Genomic DNA, 24,317 nt, shown 5'->3' on the forward strand with positions numbered 1-24,317 from the left:
TCGCCTCTCTTTCCATTTGAATCTGCTTTCACTTGAAGTTACTTGGAGGCTTTATCTCGGTTTCTCGTAAGGAAGCGCCCCCCTCCTCCAGCTTCGTGACATGAAGCAATCTGTTGCGTTTCCTGCCCGTGACAGAGGAGCACGTCTTTATCAATGCAGGGAACCAGGTTACCCAGGGTATGCAGGAAATTGGTCACAAACATGTTCTCCAAATCTGTGTTAACATGCAGCAGTCAGTCAGGTCTCTTCCCTGCCCCTCCCTGACTTAGGATGAGTTACTGTGTTAAACTTTGAGTGTGTGTGCGTGTGGCTATTACTATTATTATTATTTGGTTAGCGAAAGATTGGATTCCCAACTAAATGCTAAAAAATGTAACTTTAAAGTGATCATCTCAAAGATTTTCATTTAAATAAAAGTCTGTTAATTCTCTATCTATCACCGAATGAAGTAACACAATGGTGATTGAGCCTATGGCCCACTGATGAAAGCCTTTGCATGTGCAGTATCACAGACTGTCTGTGGTGACATTCATGGAAAAAATCACAAGCATCGCCCAGTTAGTGACGCGTTTCCATCAGCCAGCAGTGGTTGGTCTGCCAGAGAGGGTAGGCGGAGCTAAATGGCTGCTTTTCCGCTCTCTGCAAGTTGCGAGTAAACAGTAATCTACTATGGCTGAACAAACAAAGAAAAGATGGATGACAACAGATACAACTTCAAAAATAAGTGAAAATCCAAAGAAGAAGAAACAAAGTCGACGCTCAGATGAAGGCAAACAGTCAGCGAGGAAAATCAAGAGTTACAACCAGAGCCAACCGTGGACGCCTGGTTATATGCCGCAATTGCCTTTTATCGCCATAAGGTGTCGCCATATAGAACGGAACTGAGAACTTCGACATTATCAGTTTAAGTCAAATTTACCAACATTGAACCCAAACTTTCACTAACATTAACTTGGGGCACTTGTTGCCTAATCTTAACCATTTGCAAGACTCTGGAGCTGAACTCCATGTCCCTCAAGTGTCCTGCGTTTTGTACTGTTGAACATAATCCTTACATCCATGCCAGACATCTTGCTTCTCGCACATGCATGCATGTGTAAGGCTGATTAGAAACCCAGTCATGTTCACAGCGTCTATTTCTTTCCTTTCTTGTTTCTCGTCCCGTAGCTCTGTTATAAAAACCTTGTTTCTGGTTTACACAGTGTTGATAATTCAGGTCACTGCAGAACGCAAACTGTAACTCCTCCTAAAACATGTAAACAAACTGCACGTGATGCAGTTTTCTGCTTGTTACCATCCCAATTATGGTAAAGTCTCAGAATGAGCGTGCGGTTGATTAATTGCATCTTCAATCCCAGCAGCCACCTGTGTTTATAATTCAGAGGCGAGTTTTAAGTCTCTGAAAGGAGCAGAGAACGACCAGCAGCTCTGTGCGGCTCCATCAGAGCTCTCAGCCTTCCTCCAGCTGTCAGAGTGAAACCTGCCGCTAACCACGCTGTCACATCACATCAGTGTCAGCTGCGGCCGGACCACCTGCAGAGAGAAGACATAAACGACCGACTGGATCTCCATTAGCTGGTAATGGAGGTCTAATTGAGTGCTGATGGAGAAAGGAAAGGGAGGGGAGACGGAGGGGGAGAAAAAAGGGGGGTTAGTTTTTTCGGCGTTTTAATAAAGTGCTGTGAAATAAGTCTCAGATTGAGTGCAGAGGTTTGTAAGTGAGAGAAATCATCAAGGGACTGATTGCTCTGTCAGCCAGAATGATTAATCCGTGCCGAGCGCGCTCTGTGAGTGATTGATGGCCTGGTGCAGTCTGGGTAATGTAGTAGCAGATGATGACAGAAAGAGTAATGGCTGTTGGGAGAGAGCGAAGGCGAAGGAGAAAAAAGAGCCACGCCCACATTCACCACTGATCCCATTAGGGAGGGTGACACCGGGGCAGGCTGCAGAGCCACTCTTCAGAAATGATGATAGAGTGTTGCCTTGTGGGAAAAAATCCAGACCTCCAGAGGCCGCGACGCTGCAAAGAAATGTTTTGTCTCTTTGGGTGAGATGACGCTCGGCCCTGTAACCTTTTCCCCCCTCTTCACATCACTCACTCTTGTTTTTCATTCTTTCTGGGTACACAGCTGCCTCAGAGATAAGGGACCTTTTTGGTCCTCAGCGCTCCCTGTCAGAGCCCTTTGGGGCTCAACCTTTTCACCAATGCTGCAACAAAGTGCAATCTGAAATTCTCCTCAAATACCCCGAAAGAATACAGTTACGTAAAAGTCGGATTTTAAAGCATGTTTCTCTGAATTAATCACGTCTAAACAAAGAGTTCTTTCAAAATGCCGCAGTCCCTTTTGTTAAAAAATCACTGATGTGTTTTTTTATGCTAATTACATTTTAGGCACTTGGCAGACGCTCGAATCGGAGAGACTTCTCAGCAGTTTAACAAACAAAAAATGAAACAGCATAAAAAGTAAAGCAGGAACATCCCTCCTAGTAACCAGCTTAAAAACATAAGGTGAAGAATCCTAGTAAGTGGCCTTGGCCATGCACCTGTATGGCTGTATTCGAAATGCCATACTACACTAGCAGCACGTACTGATTTGTATGCAGTATGTAAACAAAAGCAAGATTACAGTATGCCAAAAATACCCGGATGTCGTACTGATTCAGAAAAAATCTCCAGTATGCACCGGACCATTCTACCTCGCCTACTGTATCCCACAATGCAAAGCGCTGAAACGTCACAACAGCAGTTGAAATGGCAGCAGCAGGGGGCGATATAGCTAAAGAAGCAGCTTTTTGCTATTGGTGGGCAACTGGCGTCTGGCGATGCATACTGCAATATTACATTTGAACAGCTCTATGCTACATACTACCGCCGAACGCACTATGAAGTATATGGTGTATAGTATGTAGATGATTTCAAACACAGAATTTGTGTTGCTGCTATTTGGATCCCTTAGGACAGTTTATTGTTAAAGATCACACTGAGGTATTTAAGGACGGTGCATATTTGAAGACAAATAGATACAAAGAGGCTAAGAGTACCAGTGTTCCCTCTTGAGGCAATTCACAGAGTGCTGGGGAAGGACGCTCTTGTCCTCTTCTGTCATCATCTCAGCTGAAAACACGATACATATGTAGTTTACATGTTGACATTTGGCTTCAGCTCACTCCAAGTTAGAGTTAACCTGAGTAACTTTTCTTCCAGTGTTCGTTCGGTTGCATGGCGCTACGTTTGGCTCAAAAGGTGCAGAGAGAGTAGATGGAGGATTGCTGGATTTTAGGTAGGGATGCACGATCATATCGGCACGTTATCGGTATCTGCAGATATCAATTCCACCACAGGACAGGGGAGGCTTGATGTTCTCTGCAGTTAGGTTGAAAAAAACATGTGCCTTTATCGGTATCAAAATTCTGGTTGGAAAATATCTGCATATTGAATATCGGCAAACAAATCCAATATCGTGCAATCCTCGTTTTCGGTGTATGTCAGAGAACTACGAGTTGATTCAACACTTGATTAAAAGCATATTAAGTTAGAAGAGTGAAATGTTTTAGCATTACAAATTTGCCTGTCTTCAACCAGCTGTTTACACCCTATTCAGACTCACATCTGAGATACTTCAGGTGCTCTAAAGAAACCCTGGCATTCCTGCTTCCAGTGTGTTTTTCTTTGTGGTTTCCTAATGACAGTGTTACCCAAAAAAAGCACCTGAGAGGTCAATATGTTGCACATGAAGCTGTTAATATCTACATCAAATAAAAACACCTCGCTCGAAAGCAATTCCAGACACCCAGCAGTTGTTTTCCACCCCTTGTTGTTAAACTCATTCACACCATGTGATCAGACCCTGAAGGTATTTCCCCAGCAAAGAATCGACTTTAACAACACCTCTTTCTTCACAGAGTCAACACAGTGAAATAAAGTCTTTCTCTCTCACTTTTAAGGTTCCAGATTACAAAAATATTAAAGGATTTTGTCAAATAAACGCCTTTCATCTGAGAATTAAGAGACATATTCTTCTAAAATTGCTGCAGTTTCCCTCAAATCTGCTGTTCAGCAAAGCATCTGGTTCCCTGACAGCAAGAAAATCAACATTGCTTGTGTCTTATCCCTAATCTTTGCCAGTCTCAACAGAAGAATGCTTTTTCCTTTGTTTAAGAAAAGCTAAATCTGATCAGTAATCACAGGGAACAAAACGTCACAGTCCTGAAGGGACCCTGACTCGACGGTAAACTCACGAGGATCAAAAAGAATGAAAATAAACTTTTCCAACCTTTTTATTTTGTATTTGTTCGTGTTTGCTTTGAACATTGGCCTAAATCTTTCATGGTAATCCAACTGTGTGGACGCGGTTGAACTTGAACGTAGCCTCCAGCTGAACTGAGAGATTACCGACCTGGCTGTTTTTGTTTCTTATGTTGCACCTGCGGGAAAGGTGAAGAAGAAGATGGACGCCTTCGGCCCTGGAAAGACGGCGCTTGCTACTCATTTGAACGCCCACATCAGATATCGCTCTGTGCTTTTATTTTGTTGAATTTAGTGCTTTCAGTCGCTCACACTCAGCTCATGAAATCAAAACAACTTCTCTTTGGTTCAGTGTGGACTGAGTAAAGGGGCTCTTTGCTCTGCTTTCCAAACATGATTAATTACCATATTGCATCATTTATGGCTCTTTTGGAAGGGATAATAGGCCGGCAGGGCTGCAGTACATAATTAATAAAGTAATTAGTGTTATGTTTGTGTTTAGCACAATGAATGTAACACTGCTGCTAGTTCCTGCTTGTGTCAATCCAATTAAACCGTTATGATAGGGAACCTCTTTGGGCCTCAAATTGTGCAACCTCTGCCGCTGGATCATGCGATAAACAAATGACTCTGTACTTTCTGTTTCTCTCTCTGTTTCTTTCCCACCAGAATTCAAAGCACTCAGCAGAGATCGTCGCCTCTCCGTCTCTGGATGTTTTCCTGCCAGAGGACGAGGACAACCCGTACGAGTCGGTGACCACAGCCGTGACACGCAAACCCTGCTCGCTCGATATCAACCACCGGCTCAACTCCTGCCCAGGCAATGGTAGGTCAAAGCAGGAGCTACACTTGTGCTGTGTTACACCTGCAGTTTGAAAAAGTTTATTCTATATTGAGGTTGTGTTTGAGGGATGTGGATTTCCAGGACGGCAAGTGTTCTTGTTTACGTTTGTATTACACTTGTAGTCCGAGTAGAATTGACCAATCACGTCTCAGCAGGCTGCGGCGTATGCAGGTCTGTTCAGAGAGCAAAAGCAGGTGGAACGTAATGCGCCGTAATGACATCCCGGCTCCCATCAGCAGCTATCTGACGATGATTTAGTTTCTTATTAGTCTCTATAAACATCTGCATGCTAACAGCTAACAATCGTTCAGATTTCCCGACTTTCTTGAATGCATCAGAAATGATCGATCCGACCTCCGTTCAACAAACGAGCATTTTAAAAGTTGTTTTCTTCTCCTCTTGAGGACAGACCTGACAAAGCTTCATTTTTGCTTTCTACAAATCTACATCATCATCTTGAAATTTCGGCAAACTTATGATACAAGTAAATCACAAGAAAAACGGTTTATTTTTCTGTAAACAATGCAGCACACGGAAAAGGAAGTCTTGACTGGAAGTCGTTTATCACTAACTGCTGGCTACACGCCCGGCATGTTCACCGGTTTCCCCAGAGGCTATATCGTCGTCAGACTATAGCCGATGGGATCTGAGATTGTGTTTGAGGTAACCCTGCGTAGCGATGTTTCTTTCATTATCCGGAAAACTCAAATGTCACTTTTAAATCTGAGATTAAAGTATCTATTTTGCTTGTGTCTTGAACAAACTGTCTGGCAGAGGAGCTTTAATGAATTGAATCTTTTTGTTTTCAGTCCAATAATTGTCTTTCCTCCAAACAGCATCAAAGCTGGAAAAAAAATCGAAACATTTCTAACTTATCTTTTCTTTTACTCTTTCCAAAGCTCCCTCCAAATATGATTACCGCTGTGTTCTTCCAATTTCTGCAGCTATAATCTTAACAAGGTGCGGCATGCACACGGTGAAAACACTGGCCAAAAACTAAAAGGATTCTGCCAGCATACTAGCGGCACAGAGAATGTACTATCAGTCATGAAACTGGTGACACAGGTGACCAAACACAGTCCAACAAACAATAAACAGTGTAAACAAGCTGTTGGACAGAGTTGCTTTCTTGTGGATCTTAAACACTTTTTCTTTTTGGTTCTTTAATCCCTGGCAGTGGAGCATATGGTGCCTTCCAGTGGGTTCATGTTTACTGTTCTCACAAGCAAGAATCCATATGATCATCCCACTGTTGTGTTGATCACGACTTCAGCAGAAGACTTGAACCACCTGAGTGCAAAGCATATTGTCTGTTCAAAGTTAGCACATGTTTTATAGAATAAATACAACTAGTGTGGAACGTGTGGGTGAGAGTGAGAGCAACGTAGTTTGGGATACATACATTGTTGAATTTCTGCCTGTAGATTGAAAATGTAAAAACTCTGGCGTTGCGCTTGTTTGAACTCTTAAGCTGAGTCCTCTAATTAAAGCTGTTAGTTCTATTTGCTGCTAGTAGCATGACACATCTAAATCTCTACACTGAATGTCGGCAGTCAGTTAGCATTGTTGGTAGGCGCCAGGTTTTGATGAGACAGAATAATATGTGGCAATAAATGTGGTTCTGCTGTATCCGCTTTGATGTCAGACACTGTGATTGAAGTACATTGAGCATTTAGTGAAGCTGCCTTTGAATTCAGATACTTCAAATCTGCATGATTTTTTTGGCCGTTGAGGGCAGCATAATCAGCTTACACAGAATGGTTTCTTTTTCACACGTTCAGCATCATTTAAGCTCATATTTTTTTCTTGTAACATTACAAATAAAGGCTTTTTTTTTCCTTTTTTTTCCGTCTCAACCACCTCCTGAAGGAAATGCTCTTTCTCTCACTCATAATGCTAAATCATGCTAATTGCTAACTAATGAAGCTGGTCTAACTCTCTGTTGTTGCTGGGCAGGTTGTCTGCAGAGGTTTGTTTCTGTTTAAAACCGCTGCCTGTGGAGCCTCTTGGTAGTCAAATATCAACAGCCCAAGGCTGCTGCGTTGTTGCCGTTTAATTCCAACCTCTCCTCCCCATTTTCCTTTCTGTCTCTGCCTCCCCTTTCTAATAAAGGTAAAAAATCAGCCCCATAAAATCCTACAAAAATAGTTAAACTTCATCCTGTAAGACTGAGGCCATGTCTATTTTTTTGCCTCCTTCGTTTCTAAAAAGAATCCCGTCCATACAAGCACGGTTATAAAAAAATCCCCGTCCAAACGAAAACACAAAAACACTACTGTGCTGTCATGAGAATACCACACCAACAGGCGGCGATATAACCCGGTCATGCAAAGAAGAAGAATCGCATCAAGTCAAAATTCTGAAAAAATGTATCCCAATGTCTTTTTCCTCAATATAGTAGACGTGTAACTGTACAAATATGTGTAAACATGTTTTTTTTTCAACTGTTTTTTTCACGTCCATCATTTGCAAGGAATGTCGCCTCATTTGTGACGCCTCACAAAGGAGATAACGGCACGCAGCCTGGCGTCACAAGCCAAAAACATTGTTTACCTAGTCTACACGTCTCCATGGAAACAGAGTTTCTAAAAGAGTTTTACAAAAGATCCGTTATGAAGAGTACCCATGTACGTGTGGACGTGGCCTGAAACTAAACTGTAGAGCTAAAACAATGTGCTAACAGACACAAATCTTTCAGGAAATGCCATGATGGCTGATAAACATCTTTTAGCTCATCATGAAGAACAACAGCTTTCATATTCCACATAAGCACTTGTTACTTTTTAATATAAACATTAGAAATAGTGCAGCTTTCATTCCTGCATAATACAAAGCACCTCCTGTTGTGATGTTTGTAGAACCAGAGCAAACATTTTACCTCCCAACAAACAGTTACTTCAGTTCACATTTCCACAGACATTCTTCAAACCTTTTCTCACTTAAGGATTCGCAGCGAGTTTATCCTCCAGAACGTTTCAGTCGATTCTGCTTCCAGTCGTTCCGTCTGCAGCGCTTCGCTTCAACACCCACGACAACAAACACCCACAATGTGCTCTTCCCTTTCACTCAGCTCCCATAGCGATGCTACACGCTGCACGTTGTCAGGGCAACTGCATCACTGGCTGGTGAGTCACCTGTACGTTGCCATGGGAACTGCCTTGCTAGTGACACCCCCCCCACCCCCCCCCCAACAGAAGCAAAGAGAGGCTACTGTAGATGCTTGTTTTGTGTGTGTGTTCACACGTCTCGTCCCACGTTTGGCTGTTGCATCTCGTCTGTGATTGGCTGCAGGACAGAAGAGAGTTGAACTGTCAATATACAGTGTAGATTATGTGTGTGTGTGTGTGTGTGTGTGTGTGTGTGTGTGTGTGTGTGAACTGGGAGGTTTGCTGTTTTATGTCAAAGTGTCTTTTGGTAGAAAATTGCTGGACTGACGTAAGTGAGCAGTGTGGGTGTTCTGTTTGTTCTGAGCTCTCTAAATGCTTTTACCTCTCCAAATGAGAGAGAGACATAGAAACATACGGGGAATAAGAGTGAGAGAGATGTCAACACATGATGTGGGAGAGCGAGAGAGACAGAAAACAAAAGTAAAAACAGGCGGAAGTAGGGGGGAAACTTTTTACATTTCCATGTAATTGCTGGAAACGTCGAGAGGTGCTGCTGTACAGTCTCGTTGCAGAGAGACGGAACAGAAAAAAAGGTGCGAGGGAGTCTGAGACAGAGAGGGGGCAGATTGCACATCCAGTCTGCAGAGTTGGAGGGTCGTCTCAGGCTAAGCCACGATATGACTGTGAATCTGTGACGCAGCAGGAGGGAAAATCCTGGATTCCTGCTTTCAGTCCAGTCACATGTTCGGCTAATTGGACATGGACGTGAGTCAGTTTCTCGTTATCTGCCTCTGAGAGGAAGGATATGATGATGAGAGGAAACGGGAAGAGCGGAGGGAGAGAGACTTGGTGCATTACACTGCAAAAAATGAGCGTTTAAGACGCGTCAGCTGGTTTGTTATTGAGCCCTCACAATCTCGCTCTTTTGCAAATGCAAGGATGAGATAATTCCATGTTTCCCAATGCAGTCCAACTTGTTTACATATCTCATTTAAGATCTGATGCTGCTGTCCTTAAAGATAAAACTTATTCTTTGGGTGCTGCAGCAGTAGTTGGAGGACAGATAGAGGAAAGAAATAATAGGAATACCAAAAATACTGTAAGGTCACCACACAGCATGCTTACAAACTTACATCCTAGTGTGCCAAGAACATACTCCAACAAATAGAAAAGGACAAATAGAATTTCAAACAACTATAAATGCAGTATAGTGAGATTGTGCAGAGTAAAGGCAAAATAATATGCAGAAGGGATGAAAAAAAGAAAGCTGAATGTTTGAAACCATCCTAAACAGGGATGCAAAATATTACCGGCACGTGTCATTTTTCCGCTGATATTTTCTGCCGATTAAACAACGCTTTAATTCTGCCTAAATGCTTGATGATTCCCTAAAACAGCTTGACGTAATGCTACATTAACTCGGAACGAGTGTGTGTGCACTGCTTGCGCAAAGTTCTCAACAATATACAAATAAAGACTAAAAAGCCACAGAAACTCGAGCCAATGAATAGAAAAACAACTTTCACGACTCTTAACTAGCTAACTGTTAGCTCACGTTCTCGTCATTTTACCGGACTTAACATCAAACACGCTGAAAATACACTCGCAGCCAAAGCCGACGCAAACAGAGTGTAACATAAACATCAATGCAAAACTAACTAACATATTCATGGAGGCACACAAGAGTCAAGAGTCTGTTGCCGATCACTGATGTCTCCGTAGTTGGTGCTGTAAACAAGTCCGGGCATGTCTCCCTCACTGCTGTGATTAGGGGGGATGCTGCATTCAGGCGTGCTCAGAAACGTGAGCAATCAGACACGTGACCTTTTTTACAACGCCTCTTCCGTCAAGCATGAAGAAGGGTGCGAGATGTCTGCTTTATGGCACTACAATAAGAGTAGGCATGATATCAATTCAGCTACAGGGGAGACTTGATGTTCTCTGCAATTAGGTGGAAAAAAACATGTCTAATGTATCGGTATCGAATTCGGCAAAAAAGGGTTGGAAAATTTTCAGCATATCAGACATCGGCAAAAAATCCGTTAGAGTGCGTCCCTAATCGGCGACTTCTTTTCTTTGGTCACATTGACTTTAGTTTCGAGGTGATCAACAGGGAATCGGCCATCAATGCTGCAGGTGTTCCCTGCATGGATTCTCCCTCCCAGTGCATTCGTGCTCCCTGCAGTGCTGCACTAGAAATCCTTATTTAATGATTAATTAATGAGTAATGAATCAGCTCTTGTTGTTTCCCTTTTACTAAAATACTCAGTGCCTTGATTTTACATGCAGTCCAACTGAATTATAACGGATACGTCCTGCTGCTTTCATGACTTCATAGGCGATAATCAATAACTGTTTGTGTCCAGTTGGTATTTTGTGTGCAAATGGAAATAACTTAAAGTAATATTCAGATTTCTTAAGCTCCTGACACAAGTTTTTTGCCTTAAAATCACAGATTAAAATCTACTTTCATGTATACAAGTATAAAAGATGAACAAAATCAGACTGTCAGTGATCTGAGGTAACCCGTGCCCATGTGTTTTTTGTCCCCTCATGACTTCTCATCGAGCTGCAGCAGACGATCAGCTGATTATCATGAGAACACTGAGTAAAGGATGATCAAATTAAAGATAACAGGATTAAAATAGGTGAATAGCAAAACATTCAGATGCAAACGGAGGACTTTACGTGTAGAAGAACTTCACTTTTTAGATTTCTGTCAGAAATTATGCAACTGAGAAGCCGGGGGAATCTCTATGATTCTCAAATCAACCATCAGACAACAGTCCTTAAACAAGATGGCTATTTCCAGAAGTTTCCCCTCAGCAGAAGTTGCCTTTAAGTCAAAGAAAAAAAAAACTTTTGAAAGTGAGACTGAAGGATTTGTGTAGCTGGATATTTTCTGCAGTGTAAGCTCTCCTGTTATCCACCTGTCCCGCGCTGCTGGCCAGTTGTGTGCAGCTGTGGGCTGCTGCAGTCTCCACACACTCTGCGAAGCCTCAAACAATCAGGGCGCTTTATCAAAATCCATCTGGAGACTGTCAGTCAGCCCGGCTGCTGCAGAAACACCGGGGAGCTGTTCTCAGACAAACTACAGCCCCGAACTACTTCCTGCTCTTTCATGTCGCAGGTTATTTGTTGGTTCTCATTGTTCTTTTTTTATTCGACTTTCTTCTCCTTTTGTTCTCCTGCAGCTCTCGTCCTGAGACACTTTAGACACCGGTGTATTCATGAAAGATCACATAACACTCCCATGTGATTTATGATATCCCCTCGCACCATATGTCCTCTGTCACTGCTGACAGTGAATAAATGGAATCCTCTTCTTTATGATGCAAAGTGCGCCGAGCACAGGCTTGTGTGCATAATCCTCCTGCTCAAGAAGTCATTTTGTACATTAAGTCAGGATTATACTTATTATAGTAGAGGGATTCTTTTCTGGTGGAATTCCATTTGTTACAAACGTAGGAGCCAATATCTGCCGCAACACTTGACTGCAGACATGTGTGTATATATCACATGCATATCATTATTGCAAGTGTGCATATTGTGACAAATAAAGCACCTTTTAGAAACCATGGAAGGAATTCAGATTTTAGCTCACCTACATGCAAATGTTTCTCTATTTTTTTACTATATTAACCTCATTAATCTTTTAGTTTTTCAACGCAGAAAGTAGAAAAATCACAGCGTCTATTTACTATGAGTCTCTTCTATAAGTAGTGCACTATATTTACACTCTGCCATTGTACTTGCGTGCCCAGATTTAAGTGTGTCAAAACTGCAAACCTCGTCCATGTGAAGCTGTTGGTTTGCTCCTTTTAACGAGTTGTGCAATTAAAAAGAAGGCAGCGAGAAAACCTGCAGCACAAGCAGCAACCTGCTGCACATCCTTCCAGAAACATCTGGAGGAAGATCTTTCTCCAGGACAGTCATGCAGCTCCTTAACTTCATGACTGCTGCATCTAAAACTTGATCCTGCAGCTGCCTTCTGCAGAATGTTTCTGCAGCGCATCCTTGCAGACTTTCTTGGTGCTTTTGACGTCCAAGCAGGAGCCTTGAGTTGCCGTGAGTCCCTCCATCATGTGGTTTACCATGCTCTCTGTGTGTGACTGACCCACTCGTCCTGGATGTGGCTCTAAAGAGCACGCCACTTGGTCACCACTCGGGCCGTCACCAGGGTAACAAACATCTGGAGCTGGTTCTCACTCAGGATCAGCAGAGTTCAGTCCATGGTCACCTCAGAGATCCTGTCCTTCTCTCAAGATTGTCTCAGGACGTTTTGTAGCTCTTCCATTTTTTATGATGTGTACTTCTCTGTAGTCTCTGGTGTGAGGCATAAGCCTGACTGTGGGAAACTATGAGCTGTTTAAATGACACGGATTAACGGCTATAAAAAGCTAAATCCCTCACAAATAACTCAGCACAAACCGTAGATCAGCTGTTATAATCAGTCCTACCACAATAGATCCGAACCACAGGATCGTGGTGCAGAAAGCAGAAAGCACTGCAGGCAAACTGTGATTGTGGAGACGTGAAGACAGGCAGAGTTTTGAGGAGGGACCTCGCAACCTCCAGTCACGTATGGAGCAGACGGAAAGCGCCGAGTTTTGCCAGGTGGTTAGAGCAAAAGTGTTTCTTCTCCGCTATCGAGCGACTCCTCCCGAGATAAACACACACTTGTCTTCAAATGGTAAACAAGCTGCTGCTGACGTGTAAAACAGGAACACGTTTATGTGTGTGCGTGCAAGTGTGTGTCCTCTAAAATGCTATATCAGTTAACTTTTCTATCAAAAAAACAAGTGTGAATTTAGCACCCTCATGCACATTTTTACATGTCCAGAGATCTCACAGGGACTATTTTGTCTTCCTATTTAGTCTGCCCACATCTGAAGGTGCACATAATCTAATCACCATGGTTAATATAAAATATTTAATGCTTAATCACCTTGTTAATGTCATTAGCTGCCACCTGTGTTACGTTAGCTAAAGAGGCAGCAGGCATAGCGCTCAGATTAGCTCTGCTGTTAGTGTTATGAATAAAGGCCTCAGCCTCTTGTGTCCCACTCTCTCTCCCATATTAACTTCCACCCTCTGGTAGATAAAACTGTGATGTTGCTGCGTCTCGCCCCATTTATCCCACTTAAGCTCAGAGAGGCTAATGGCAGCCTGCAGTAACTCCAGGGCTTTGCTATTAAAAGGGCCGAGGCCCATTGACTTGTTGAGGGAGGCGCAGTAAAGTGTCTTCCTCTTTGACATCCAGGAGAAATCAATGTGTGGGAGTGGTCTGCACATGCTCATAGTTTGTTTCAGTTGTATAGCTGTGTTTGTGCTCTCAGGTATGTCTAATGTAGGATTAAAAATAAGTTTAAAATGTTTGTATTTTTCTTATTTTAATCCTCCATATTTCATGAACCAGAAATACGTCTGTGGGTCTGTCCATGGCTGTCACTCCTAAGCCTTTTGGTTTCTTCTGTATCCTTCAAAATAAAAGGCTCAATAAATTCTGAGGAAGCCGGGCACTGTGGTTTTGTAGTTATTGTTTTGTCTGGGGTTTTAAAAAAAAAATCAGAACTTACTGTATTTCATTGAATAAATACAGCATCAGGATGCAGTGTGTTGTATTTACTTAAAGTTGTAATCTCGAAGATCTCAGTTTCGTTCTCTTTGGCGGCAACTATGGTGATAAACTGTAATTGCAGGAGCACACTTCCCAGATATCCAGACAGTGTCGCATGTGTGACGTCCACGTTTGGCTCCGGTTGTAACTCTTGATTTTCCTGGCTGACGGTCGCTTTCCTTTCAGACTGTTTGCTTCATCTGAGCGTCAAGTTTGTTTCTTTTTCTTTGGATTTTCACTTCTTTTTGAAGTTGTATCTGTAGTCATCCATCTTTTCTTTGTTTGTTCAGCCATAGTAGATTACTGTTTACTCGCAACACTTTCAGAGAGCGGAAAAGCAGCCGCTTAGCTCCGCCTACCCTCTCTGGCAGACCAACGACTGCTGGCTGATGGAAAACGCGTCACTAACTGGGCGCTGCTTGTGATTTTTTCTGCATCTGTAATACTGCAAATACAAAGGCTTTCATCAGTGGGCCATAGGCTCAATCACCATTGTGTTACCTCATTCAGCGATAGATAGTGACTTAACAGACATTTATTTACATGAAAATCTTCCAGATTTTTACTTTATAAAGACAATCCCTTTTTCGTGGTAATGAAGAAGCATGACAAAAGAGATGTAAGATTTGTTAGTAAGATAAATCAATTGTTGGTGTTTTCCTTTGGGATTTGTTGACAATACGACCAAGACATAAGTTCATTGATTTATACTGTTTGCCCTGGGTGAAGTAACATGTTTGGCTTTAATTGTCTCAGATAGATGGATGATAGATTGATACTTTATTAATCCTTCACAGGAAATTACACAGTCACCGCAGCTTCGATCAGAGTTAAGACGTCACATCTAACACTGAACATAAAAACATTTAGGCACACAAAAACTCCACATAAAGATAGTACAATAAGTTTCATAGACACTAAATTATGGCTTAGAAATGTAATAAAAAGTGGCAAAAGTGGCTTGAAAAAGCTCAATATAAATAAATCTATACACAAAGGAGTATGTGCATTAAATTAAAATGTTTGGTTAACTTAATTTACTGTCTTTACTTTTTCTCATCCCTGCATGTGATCAGTAAAGTTCCTCTGATCTCATAGCCTTTGACTGGTAACGCCTGCAGTGTAGATCACCTCCTCGCCCTGTTTCTTTTCCTTTCATGTGTTCAGTATTGATCAATCTGAGACATTGTGCTCAGAGTTAAGCTGTAATTTGCCGCTCTGACATGGAGGAGAACATGTGAGCGAAGCCGCACACACACAGATACACAGACAGAGCACACACATGAGAAGCCACTTGCCACAGCTACAAGAGGCAGAACCGACAGCGTGAAGAGCTCGTCTGAAACTGACACTTTTTAAACATTTACTTACACTCACTCCGCGTGTACATGCTGCTGCATTTACAGGCCGTGCAGCCGGCCTTGATGCACACACAGATACGTAGCACACACACGCGCACATGTAAACTGCACTTTGAATGCTTGGCATGCGAGGAGTCCTGTGAATCCTGTGAATGCATTTCAAGATTTCACACACGCACACACACGAACCTGAAAATACGGAAGTAAACATTTAACTATAATACCCCACAGTTATTACATCTACACTCTCACCTTTACGCACACTCGCTCACAAACACATATTCCCTTTGGCGACGAGGACAGAGCGAGTTTCCCAGGAGTGAGCTCAGGGTAGATCTAAAGGAAGCACACACACACACACACAGATCCCACATCCATCATCAAAGCGTTACTGTTGACAGGCTTATTTACTCAACAGGACGAAACCTCCATCTCGATCTATATATATCCCTCTGTGCATCCTCCCTTTCTTCGTCCTGTCTCTCATTTTTCCAGTATTTATTTAATCTATTTTACGCCCACATTTAATCACTGATTCTGTTCCAAGCAGCTCTTTATGATGTGTGTATATTTGTGTGTCTGCAGCAATGCGTTCTAGCACAACCACCCAGTTAAATCTAGTGAGAACAAATGTCTGCATTCGCAAATTCACGCATGAAGACACATGTGATAGATGTGAGAGCGTGCTGTGAAGCTGTGTCACTTTTCCTTAAGGACTGATGTGTGTGTGTGTGTGTGTGTCTCTGTGTCTGCAGCCACAAATTCAAAGTACATATATGGATGAGAGACTGAGGCAGATTCTGAAGCAGGAGCAGAAACTTTGAGCTTCATGCCTGAGCTGTCAGAACGAACACAGATGAAGTTTTTGTTTTAGAGAAACAAGAGAAATATGAGGATTTAATTAAGTTTCGGGCTATGTTTTCATAAATGAAAAGGTGTTTTTCGACCATTTGTTGCATCTTTAAATGTGCTCCATCTTAGCCGACCTTGGTCTTCTCTTCAGTGTTTTGTCAGGTTATGATTACTTCTACCATTGCTCTCTGATACAAAGAGGACTTGTCCTTCTTTCTGCTGTTTTTCTGCATGAATTTGTCCTCTTTTTTCAATTCTCTTTATTGAGGAAATTAGTCATCCCCCTATGTCCTTGCGCTAACAAATTCCCACAATATGTCTGAACATTTACTTTAGTCATAATGCTCCATGACGGACATTCAAAATATATTCATGCGCTTTAAAAAAGCTAATCAACGACGTGTCAGAGTTTAAGGCAAACAACAAAAAAGTTGATGTAATGTAATGAGACTACAGGAAACGCTAAGCGACTCTTTGCTAAGCCCCTCCCTTGAACCGTAAGTAGGCGCGGTCGGCCCGTCAGGCTTTCAGATTCGTTACGGTGTGCATATTTAATCTGCAAGTCTGACAGCAGATTTCCTCAAAGTTTAGAGGTGAACGTCATATTTTTAGCTTTTCTGAAGCCAAAAACTCGAGAAGAGAGATGTCAGACACGGATTATAAATTGCGGAAGACCTCACTCGCAGCTTAATCCATCGAAGATCAACAAGTTAAGACGCTAACTAACTTGGCTAGGTTAGCATGTTAGCAAAGAAAGATGGTTGAATATTAATCATAAGTTAATCCATATCCAGTGTTTTGATCAAGCCCACAATATGCGAGCAATATCCTGATGCTCTTGAAACAAAATGAAATTGTAATTTAGTTTTGCTAGCAATGGGCTAAAACATATCAGATAATGAAAGTTAAAGGGACTCATAACTAAACATTAGCTTAAAATAAACCAATATATTGACCCTGCTGTGCAAGAACATTGTTGTTCCTGTTTATGATTGTCTTTAACATGAATTATCAAGACACTGGGCGCCTGACGCTTATGGGACCGGCAAGCTTTAGCCGCGATTTTTATGTCCTCTTCATCCTCAACACTCCGCTAACAAATTATGTTCTGGATGTAGCTTTAAAATGCGTGTTGTCGTCCTTTCTGTCGACTACTCTCTAATATTTGGGAACTATTTTTCCAGAAATTTGCCATTATTCCCCCTGGAACCCGCCATACCACTTACAAGCCGGTGCGAAAGCTTAACAGGCGTAGCAACAGTAACCAAGGGGGAGGCGGGACTTAGCGAAGGGTCAGTTTGACTTAATACTTTAAAGCCTGTTGTCCAATATACAAATAAACTTGAGGCAATCGTTCTTGAAAAGTTTGTGAAGTCACTGACACGAGCAACGAAAGAGACAGGCGCACGCGCAGGAGCAGTTCTTTAAGTTCTTCAGACCTAATGATCCATCGACAACAAATGAGCAGATGTTTGAAAAAGTCATTAAAAGAGCAGAAACAGTGTTTGTGTTGGCTGAGCACGACTAGAGAGGAGGATTGCTTTGAAATTGAAAACCTGTTGAACCCACTCACCGAGGCCGTCTCGGCTACGAGGAGCATCCTGGATTTAGTTTGCAGGTATAAGTTAGCATTTCGGAGATAAATACTTACACATGTAGAAAAGTAGTATTTTGTGTAATGAACCAAATATTTCTATTTTCCAAAAGTGAGAACATGCTGGCTCTCTTTGTCCGTGTTCTTATCCATCACTGAGAGGAACAAATCAGGGAGTGAAACTAAAAGATGAAGGAAACACAGTTTGACAGGATCACACCGGTCCAGCTTTATTACACAGTTCCAGCAGTGGACAGAAAATTGAAGCCGCAATAACCTTTCTCTTTCTTTAGAAACATCCCACTATGTTGAGATTAAATGAGACAGAACAACAAAGGGGGCTGACTCATGAAGACTCTTTTGGTTCTTTATTTTAATACCCGCCTCCCCTACCTGCTACGTGTAGAGACTTTAAAAGATCCAAGACAATACCGACAGAGGTGTAATTGCGACTCTTCCCTCAGTCCCTCTTCTGTCTCTTACTTCAGCACCATGGACAGCGCCAATGATTTATCAATACACAGTTAGGTCACTGATTTCCCAGAGCCAATGAGATTAATAATGAATGAATCAGCCAGACTGGACTCACATATTCAACTAAACAAGCCCCTCTGCCCCTGCACACTCTATCGCTCTCCCTCTGCTACTAGTGGAAAGAAATGGAAAGAAACAGGGGATGCATTCGATCATTTTGCTAGCACGCTGGATGGTATAAACCCCCAAATATATAAGGCACTCTCCTGGTGTCCTTTCCCTTATTTTCATGTTTAATCAGCGTGATGGATCGCAAACTTGTCGAGTCGATCCACACTTAGCATACAAGAGAATGAGTTCTTTTAAAATGCAAACATCATCCCAAACATCCTGTCAAATTACACATAAAAGCTGCACCTATCTGATTAGAAAACAGGAAACCGCATCATTATTGGTGTCATTATCCAAAACATCATCAGCCGCCTCACGTCTTTTTTTCCTGTGTGTTCTTTTGAATACTTAAAGAAGAGCTGTGGGAGTCATAAAAAAAGCACGCCTTTCACTACATTCAAAGTTAAAACAACTTTGTATTTCCAGTTTTTGCTTCAGAGTTAAATAGAGCTGCTTAATGTTCTTTCCTGTTGTCAAGTCCTGTCTTTGTCTTGCACCATAATTGGACGATGCTCCGCTGTCTGATCGGATCCAAGCAGGCAGGTGGCAGCTGACAGAAGCAACTAGTGTGTGTGTGGAAAGGTGTGCACGTCTGTGTTTGAGTCTCCTCCTCTTGATTAAGACAGATGCTTCCTCCCTCTGAAATATGATTCAGCTACCTCAGCACTTCTCTCCTTTCTTCCCTTCCTGTGTTTCTTCCTCCCCCCTCTCTGTTAAATGATCATACGCTGGGGAAATTAGCTCTGACACTCTGTTCTGCAGTCAGCCGCACACACACATATACACACATGTGAGATAGACATCAAGCTGCAGTGGGCAGCTGTCATATTTCCCTGGTTATTGCTGAGGCTTTGTCCCTTTACAAAACACACCCTCCTCACCTCTTTGTCATGCTAACACATCTGTGTGATTGTGCACCATTACATGGAAGCTCTTTGTCATTCCTCACTTTACCCAAAATTGCACGAAGGAGTCATTTTTATATCCATGTAACATCAGAGTAATTTGTAGCTCCACATTAACACTGAGCCTTCTCCGTTCATGAAGCGACTGGGAAAAGTTTGAAAGAGATAATTAGGACGTGAGTACAAAGCACACCGGCGTCAGAACAGGGATTATGCTGCACAAGCTCTTTACAGTTATCGTCTCTTTGTTTCTATTTTGGAACAAAAAGCTACTTTTTCCAGCTACTTCAGATGTCTGAAACAAACCTGTGCCTGGGCTAATCAGCGTTCTTTCATAGTAATAGTGATACAAAACCAAAAAGCACTGATGGATTATAGGTGAATGCATTTTTCTCCCTTCTCCCTTTCTCCTTCCTTTTTGTTGTCTGCAATTCAAAGAAGCTAATTAAAGATGTGTAAGAAAGCATTATAGTCGTTATCTTAAAGTTTACATTTATATTGTACATAGCAATCCACTTTATGTATGTCCAACACCCACTTCTCTGCATTATTTGTACTGTTTATAATTTGTTTATAACATGACTTTCAGTATTTAGACATTTGTTGATGGTTGTCAGAGCTGTTTATATTTTATGTCATTATTTTATATAAAACGGTTAAATCACTCGTCTCATGTACAGAGGCTCAGTCCTTGCTGCAGCGGCCCGAGTTCGGCTCCCATCCTTGGCCCTTTGCCGAGTGTCGTCCCCACTCTCTCTCTCCCTGTTTTTGACACTATCACTAAAAACAATCTATTTTTTTTTAATTCCATTGCACATCCTACATGATTGTGCATGTGACAAATAAAGTTCTTGTACTTTTTAAAAATGTTACCGTTCATTACATACAACTGAACCTTTATATAGAGAGGACAGCAGGATTAGTAAGTTACTTATTTTCCGGCGTTTTATTTATTTTAAAAAATGTGGAAAAGGTGGAGAATGGCACTTTTCTTTGACTGAATCATAGAAAGAATAAGATTGACAAGCTTGATGCTGAAACAAATGACTTCTAAATATCTACAACGTTTAGCATGACAATAATTCACAAGCTTAAACGGGCCTCATCCAGCAGAAGTGGAGGCTAGGAATGATGCTTTGTTGTTTAATGCAGTATAGTGCATTATAGTAGACTGGTAGCAGTCACTGGTGTACGGTCGGCACAGAAACACAACTATAATACGATGACGTTTATTACAGCAGAGGAATGAATCCTGATTGAAAGCAGAATCCAAATGTCCTTTTCCGCCTCTACCTGTTTCTCACTCCGCTCCTCTCTCCCTCTCCAAGGTCACTTGTCCCATGTAGCGGCGAGTGAGGGGGAGCACAGTAACCATGGCAACTGCTCGACGGGCCCGACTCCAGACTGCTCCCCCCCCTCCCCCGACACGGCCCTGAAGAACATTGAGAGAGTCATCCGCCCACAGGTGAGCGCACACACACACACACGCTGACACACGCTCTAATGAATGTGTTGCAGAGGCACCTGATGCATTATTGAACATCACAGTATCCACCTACAAGGAGCTTGAACACCTGCACCCACACACCCACACACACACACTTAACACACAGTATGGTAAACATGTCTGTGGGTTTCTTCTTCCCTCTGATTGTTTCTATTTGTTTCATTTCGTCTGCCCTCCTCTCTGTCACTCACTCAGAGCGGATTTGAATTTAAAGTATCCTGTTGTGTTTGTTCATCTGAACATCTCATATCCTGCTCACAGGAACGCAGATGAGGCCTCTGTCCTTGGATTCATGTGCTCACTGGGTTACTGTCATAAACTGTAAGACGTTGGATGAACATATAAAACAGAGTTCAAATCAATATCCTCTGTAAGGGAGGGAAACTAGGGTGGTTTGATTTCCATTTTAAAGCTATTCTCAATTTCTCAAGTGTTTTAATTCAAAGTGGGTTTTCTTTGTATAATAAAATGTTAAAGCAAAACTATTTGACCTTAGTTAGCTTTTTCAAAATCATTAATAAGGCAAACTTTTCCTATCAGCAGTCATAGATTTGTATTATTAGTGCAAAGCCAGTACGGTGGCCTTATTGAAAGTATTTCTAAGAAGAATTTAGTGTAGCTTTTTCTACTTTTGATCACTTTCACCTGTTTAAATGGAATGGCAAATGGACTGAACTTGTATGTGTTTTTCTGGTCTACAGACCACTCAAAGTGCTTTTACAGTACATGTCACATTCACCCTTTCACACACACATTCACACACTGATGGCAAAGGCCTAAGTGCCAATCTCAGGGATCAACCCCAAAAACGACCGACCCTACCACTGTGCCACAGCCACAACCTGTGTGTCTGCAGTAAATTTGTCTGTCACGTACGCTAAAGAGCGACTGAAACTCTGGAAAGCACAAGAGCACGATTATGTTCAAATGAAGCGTCAAATAGCTACCGTTAAAATGGTTCTTTGCTTGGACTATGCTGGGTCCTGTGTGTGAGGTGACCCACTTGTTCACATACATAAAACAGCTTATTGTAGTAAAACATGACATTAACAAAGACTGGTTAGCTGGTTAGCTTAAAACGTAGCTAACAGTTGTGTATCTTGGTTGCAGTAAGCTAAAAACAAGCTCTCCTTATTACTGCAAAGTTCAGTCAGAGCCTGGAAAAGGATGGAGTTTATTTAGTTTGGAGAAACTGTGATGGTATTAATACATATGGATTAAATTAGATGTTTTTTAATTGTTTCAAGTCAATAAATTAGTTTCTCCAACTCTAACCGCCTTCTGAACAGATGCGAATCGATTTAATCGGTTGATTTGTTAATATTTGAGCCTGAGAATCCAGCAGCCTGTTAACATTCAGTGTCCAGGCAGCCTGCAGCTGAGGTGGGTTCATCATCTACTGCTGAAATAATGATGAAATGACTCATGCCTATTTGTGTGGGATTTAATAAAGGGCTGCAATAGGAATATTTCAGAGAGGGAGCCTCCTGTGCAGCCAGTTATGTTAAGGAAATACGCAATAAATATATAATAGAAGAGGACTACATCATCTTGATTCACACCTGAATGCTCAGAACACGTCTCTGCTAATCCTGTAACAGGCCCGTACCACAAAAACTGCATAGATTAATCATCATGAATAACTTCAAGTCAACATTTCAGCAATTCAAATGCGACAACAAACCAGCCTCATTTGAATAGAGAGTAATGTAGTCGTCTCACTCGTGTCACAGGGACGATAGTATCAGACACGAGCTCCGTGTTGGCGCTTCGCACCTTCATAATTAAAGGCAGTTGTTTTCTCAGTCTGCTGTGACGTGTGACATCACACTGAGGAAAATATCGCTCTTTACTGCTTGTTTAGTGTAATGAAGAATCATGAAATATTACAGTTAGTGAGATAAACAATGTAAATCAACTTTTTAAGAATAATTTAAGATAAAAAAAACTTCCTTTTTAACTGTAAGAAATCCAGAGTTTAAAGACAAACAGCACTTCCAACCTCTCCTGTCTCTTCCTCTCTGAATGCCCTCATCTTCCCTTCCTCCCTTGTTTCCTTACCTCACCTCCTCTCCCCTCACCCCCTCTCTCTATCTTTGGCATAACTTAATGTGTAAATAGGGATCACATGCGGCGCCCAGCGGGCCCTCTCTCGCCTCGGAGCGCACATAATCAAGGAGCACCAGAGTTCAATTTCATAGCGCCTAATTAATTCTGTAGAATTCATTTCATTTTATTTTATTCCTCCCTCCGGCTGCTTCATCAGAACACACTGTACTGTGCGCTGACGCCTGAGGCTAACATGCACGAAACACACACATGACTGTTACAGCATGTATGAAAGAGTCTGCTGTATAATCCCTCATGTGTTCTCTGTTTGAATATTTATTTGGTGCTTTCGGGCTCAGAGAGGATGTCAGCAAAACTAAGGATCAATTTTACTGTTGTCACATGTTGATACTGTGTAATATTATTTCATCATTGCAGCCTGGTTTATATTCTGCATTGAAACATCCAGTGAAAGAGTTCCCCTTGAACAAATTGAAAATACATCTAAAGGAGAATTTCTTACAGACCTTGACATGAATTTTTCCAAGAACTACTTTAAAGTAATAATCTTGATTTTCATTTAAATAAATGTCTGTTAAGTCGCTATCTATCGCTGAATGAGGTAACACACTGATGAAAGCCTTTGCATTTGCAGTATTACAGAATGGGTGTCTGTGGCAACTTTTGGGGAAAAAACCACAAGCGGCTTTCCATCACCCAGCAGTGGTTGGTCTGCCAGAGAGAGTAGGCGGAGCTAAGCGGCTGCTTCTCCGCTCTCTGCAAGTGTTGCGAGTTAACAGTAATCTACTATGGCTGAACAAACAAAGAAAAGATGGATGACTACAGATACAACTTCAACAATAAGTGAAAATCCAAAGAAAAAGAAACAAACTCGACGCTCAGATGAAGGCAAACAGTCTAAGATAAGATAATCCTTTATTGATCCCAGGGGGGAAATTTGGGTCTAAAAAGGAAAGCGACCTTCAGTGAGGCAAATCAAAGGTTACAACCGTGACAAAAGGAGCCGTAGATGTCTGGTTAAGTTGGCAAGTCTCCTCCCGCAATTACCGTACGTCGCCATAAGGTGCCGCCCAAGTGAACGAAACTGAAATCTTCGAGATTGTCACTTTGAAGCCCAGCTCCAGTCGTGTTTTAAGACATATAAAATGCTCTGCTTGAAATAATAAATTGTGTCTGATATGTTTTTTCAGCAAAATACGTTTAATTACCTTGTAAAATCCTCCAAAGTCATCGGGTCTATCAAACTTTCTTTTGAATAATCACAGATTTTGTTATTGTTGTAATTAAAAAAAACAACAACGCTTGTCTTGATGGATCAATATGAGTAAAGGGATGGCTGTGGCTAAGAGATAGACTCGCTCGCCCTCCAATCAGAAGGTTGGGCAGGATACTAAACCCCAGTGTAAAAGCGGCTTGAGTGGCCTGAAGACTAGAAAGTCCATTTATTTATTTATTTTTGAAAACTTGACCAAATGTTAATCACATTGATATTCAGCGTAACACTGTAATACATTATCTACTATATTGACCTCTAACAACAACAGACTTGTATCTTCATCTGCATGT

At 41.8% G+C, this 24,317-nt stretch overlaps 1 protein-coding gene across 4 annotated transcripts in view; it reads left to right on the top strand.

Moving 5' to 3' along the window:
- Positions 1-24,317, top strand: part of anks1b (ankyrin repeat and sterile alpha motif domain containing 1B) — a 244,029-nt gene that overhangs the window by 120,552 nt on the left and 99,160 nt on the right. For all 4 annotated transcript variants that reach the window (XM_069671528.1, XM_069671525.1, XM_069671527.1 and 1 more), the window contains exons 11-12: positions 4,916-5,072; positions 20,503-20,639. In XM_069671528.1, coding sequence (XP_069527629.1) covers positions 4,916-5,072; positions 20,503-20,639 — 294 coding nt within the window. The remainder of the gene's footprint in view (positions 1-4,915; positions 5,073-20,502; positions 20,640-24,317) is intronic.

Source organism: Semicossyphus pulcher, unplaced genomic scaffold (genome assembly GCF_022749685.1).
Source record: "Semicossyphus pulcher isolate SPU_LCO1_2020_fin unplaced genomic scaffold, fSemPul1.0.p SCAF_20, whole genome shotgun sequence".
Taxonomy (NCBI): Eukaryota; Metazoa; Chordata; class Actinopteri; order Labriformes; family Labridae; genus Semicossyphus; species Semicossyphus pulcher.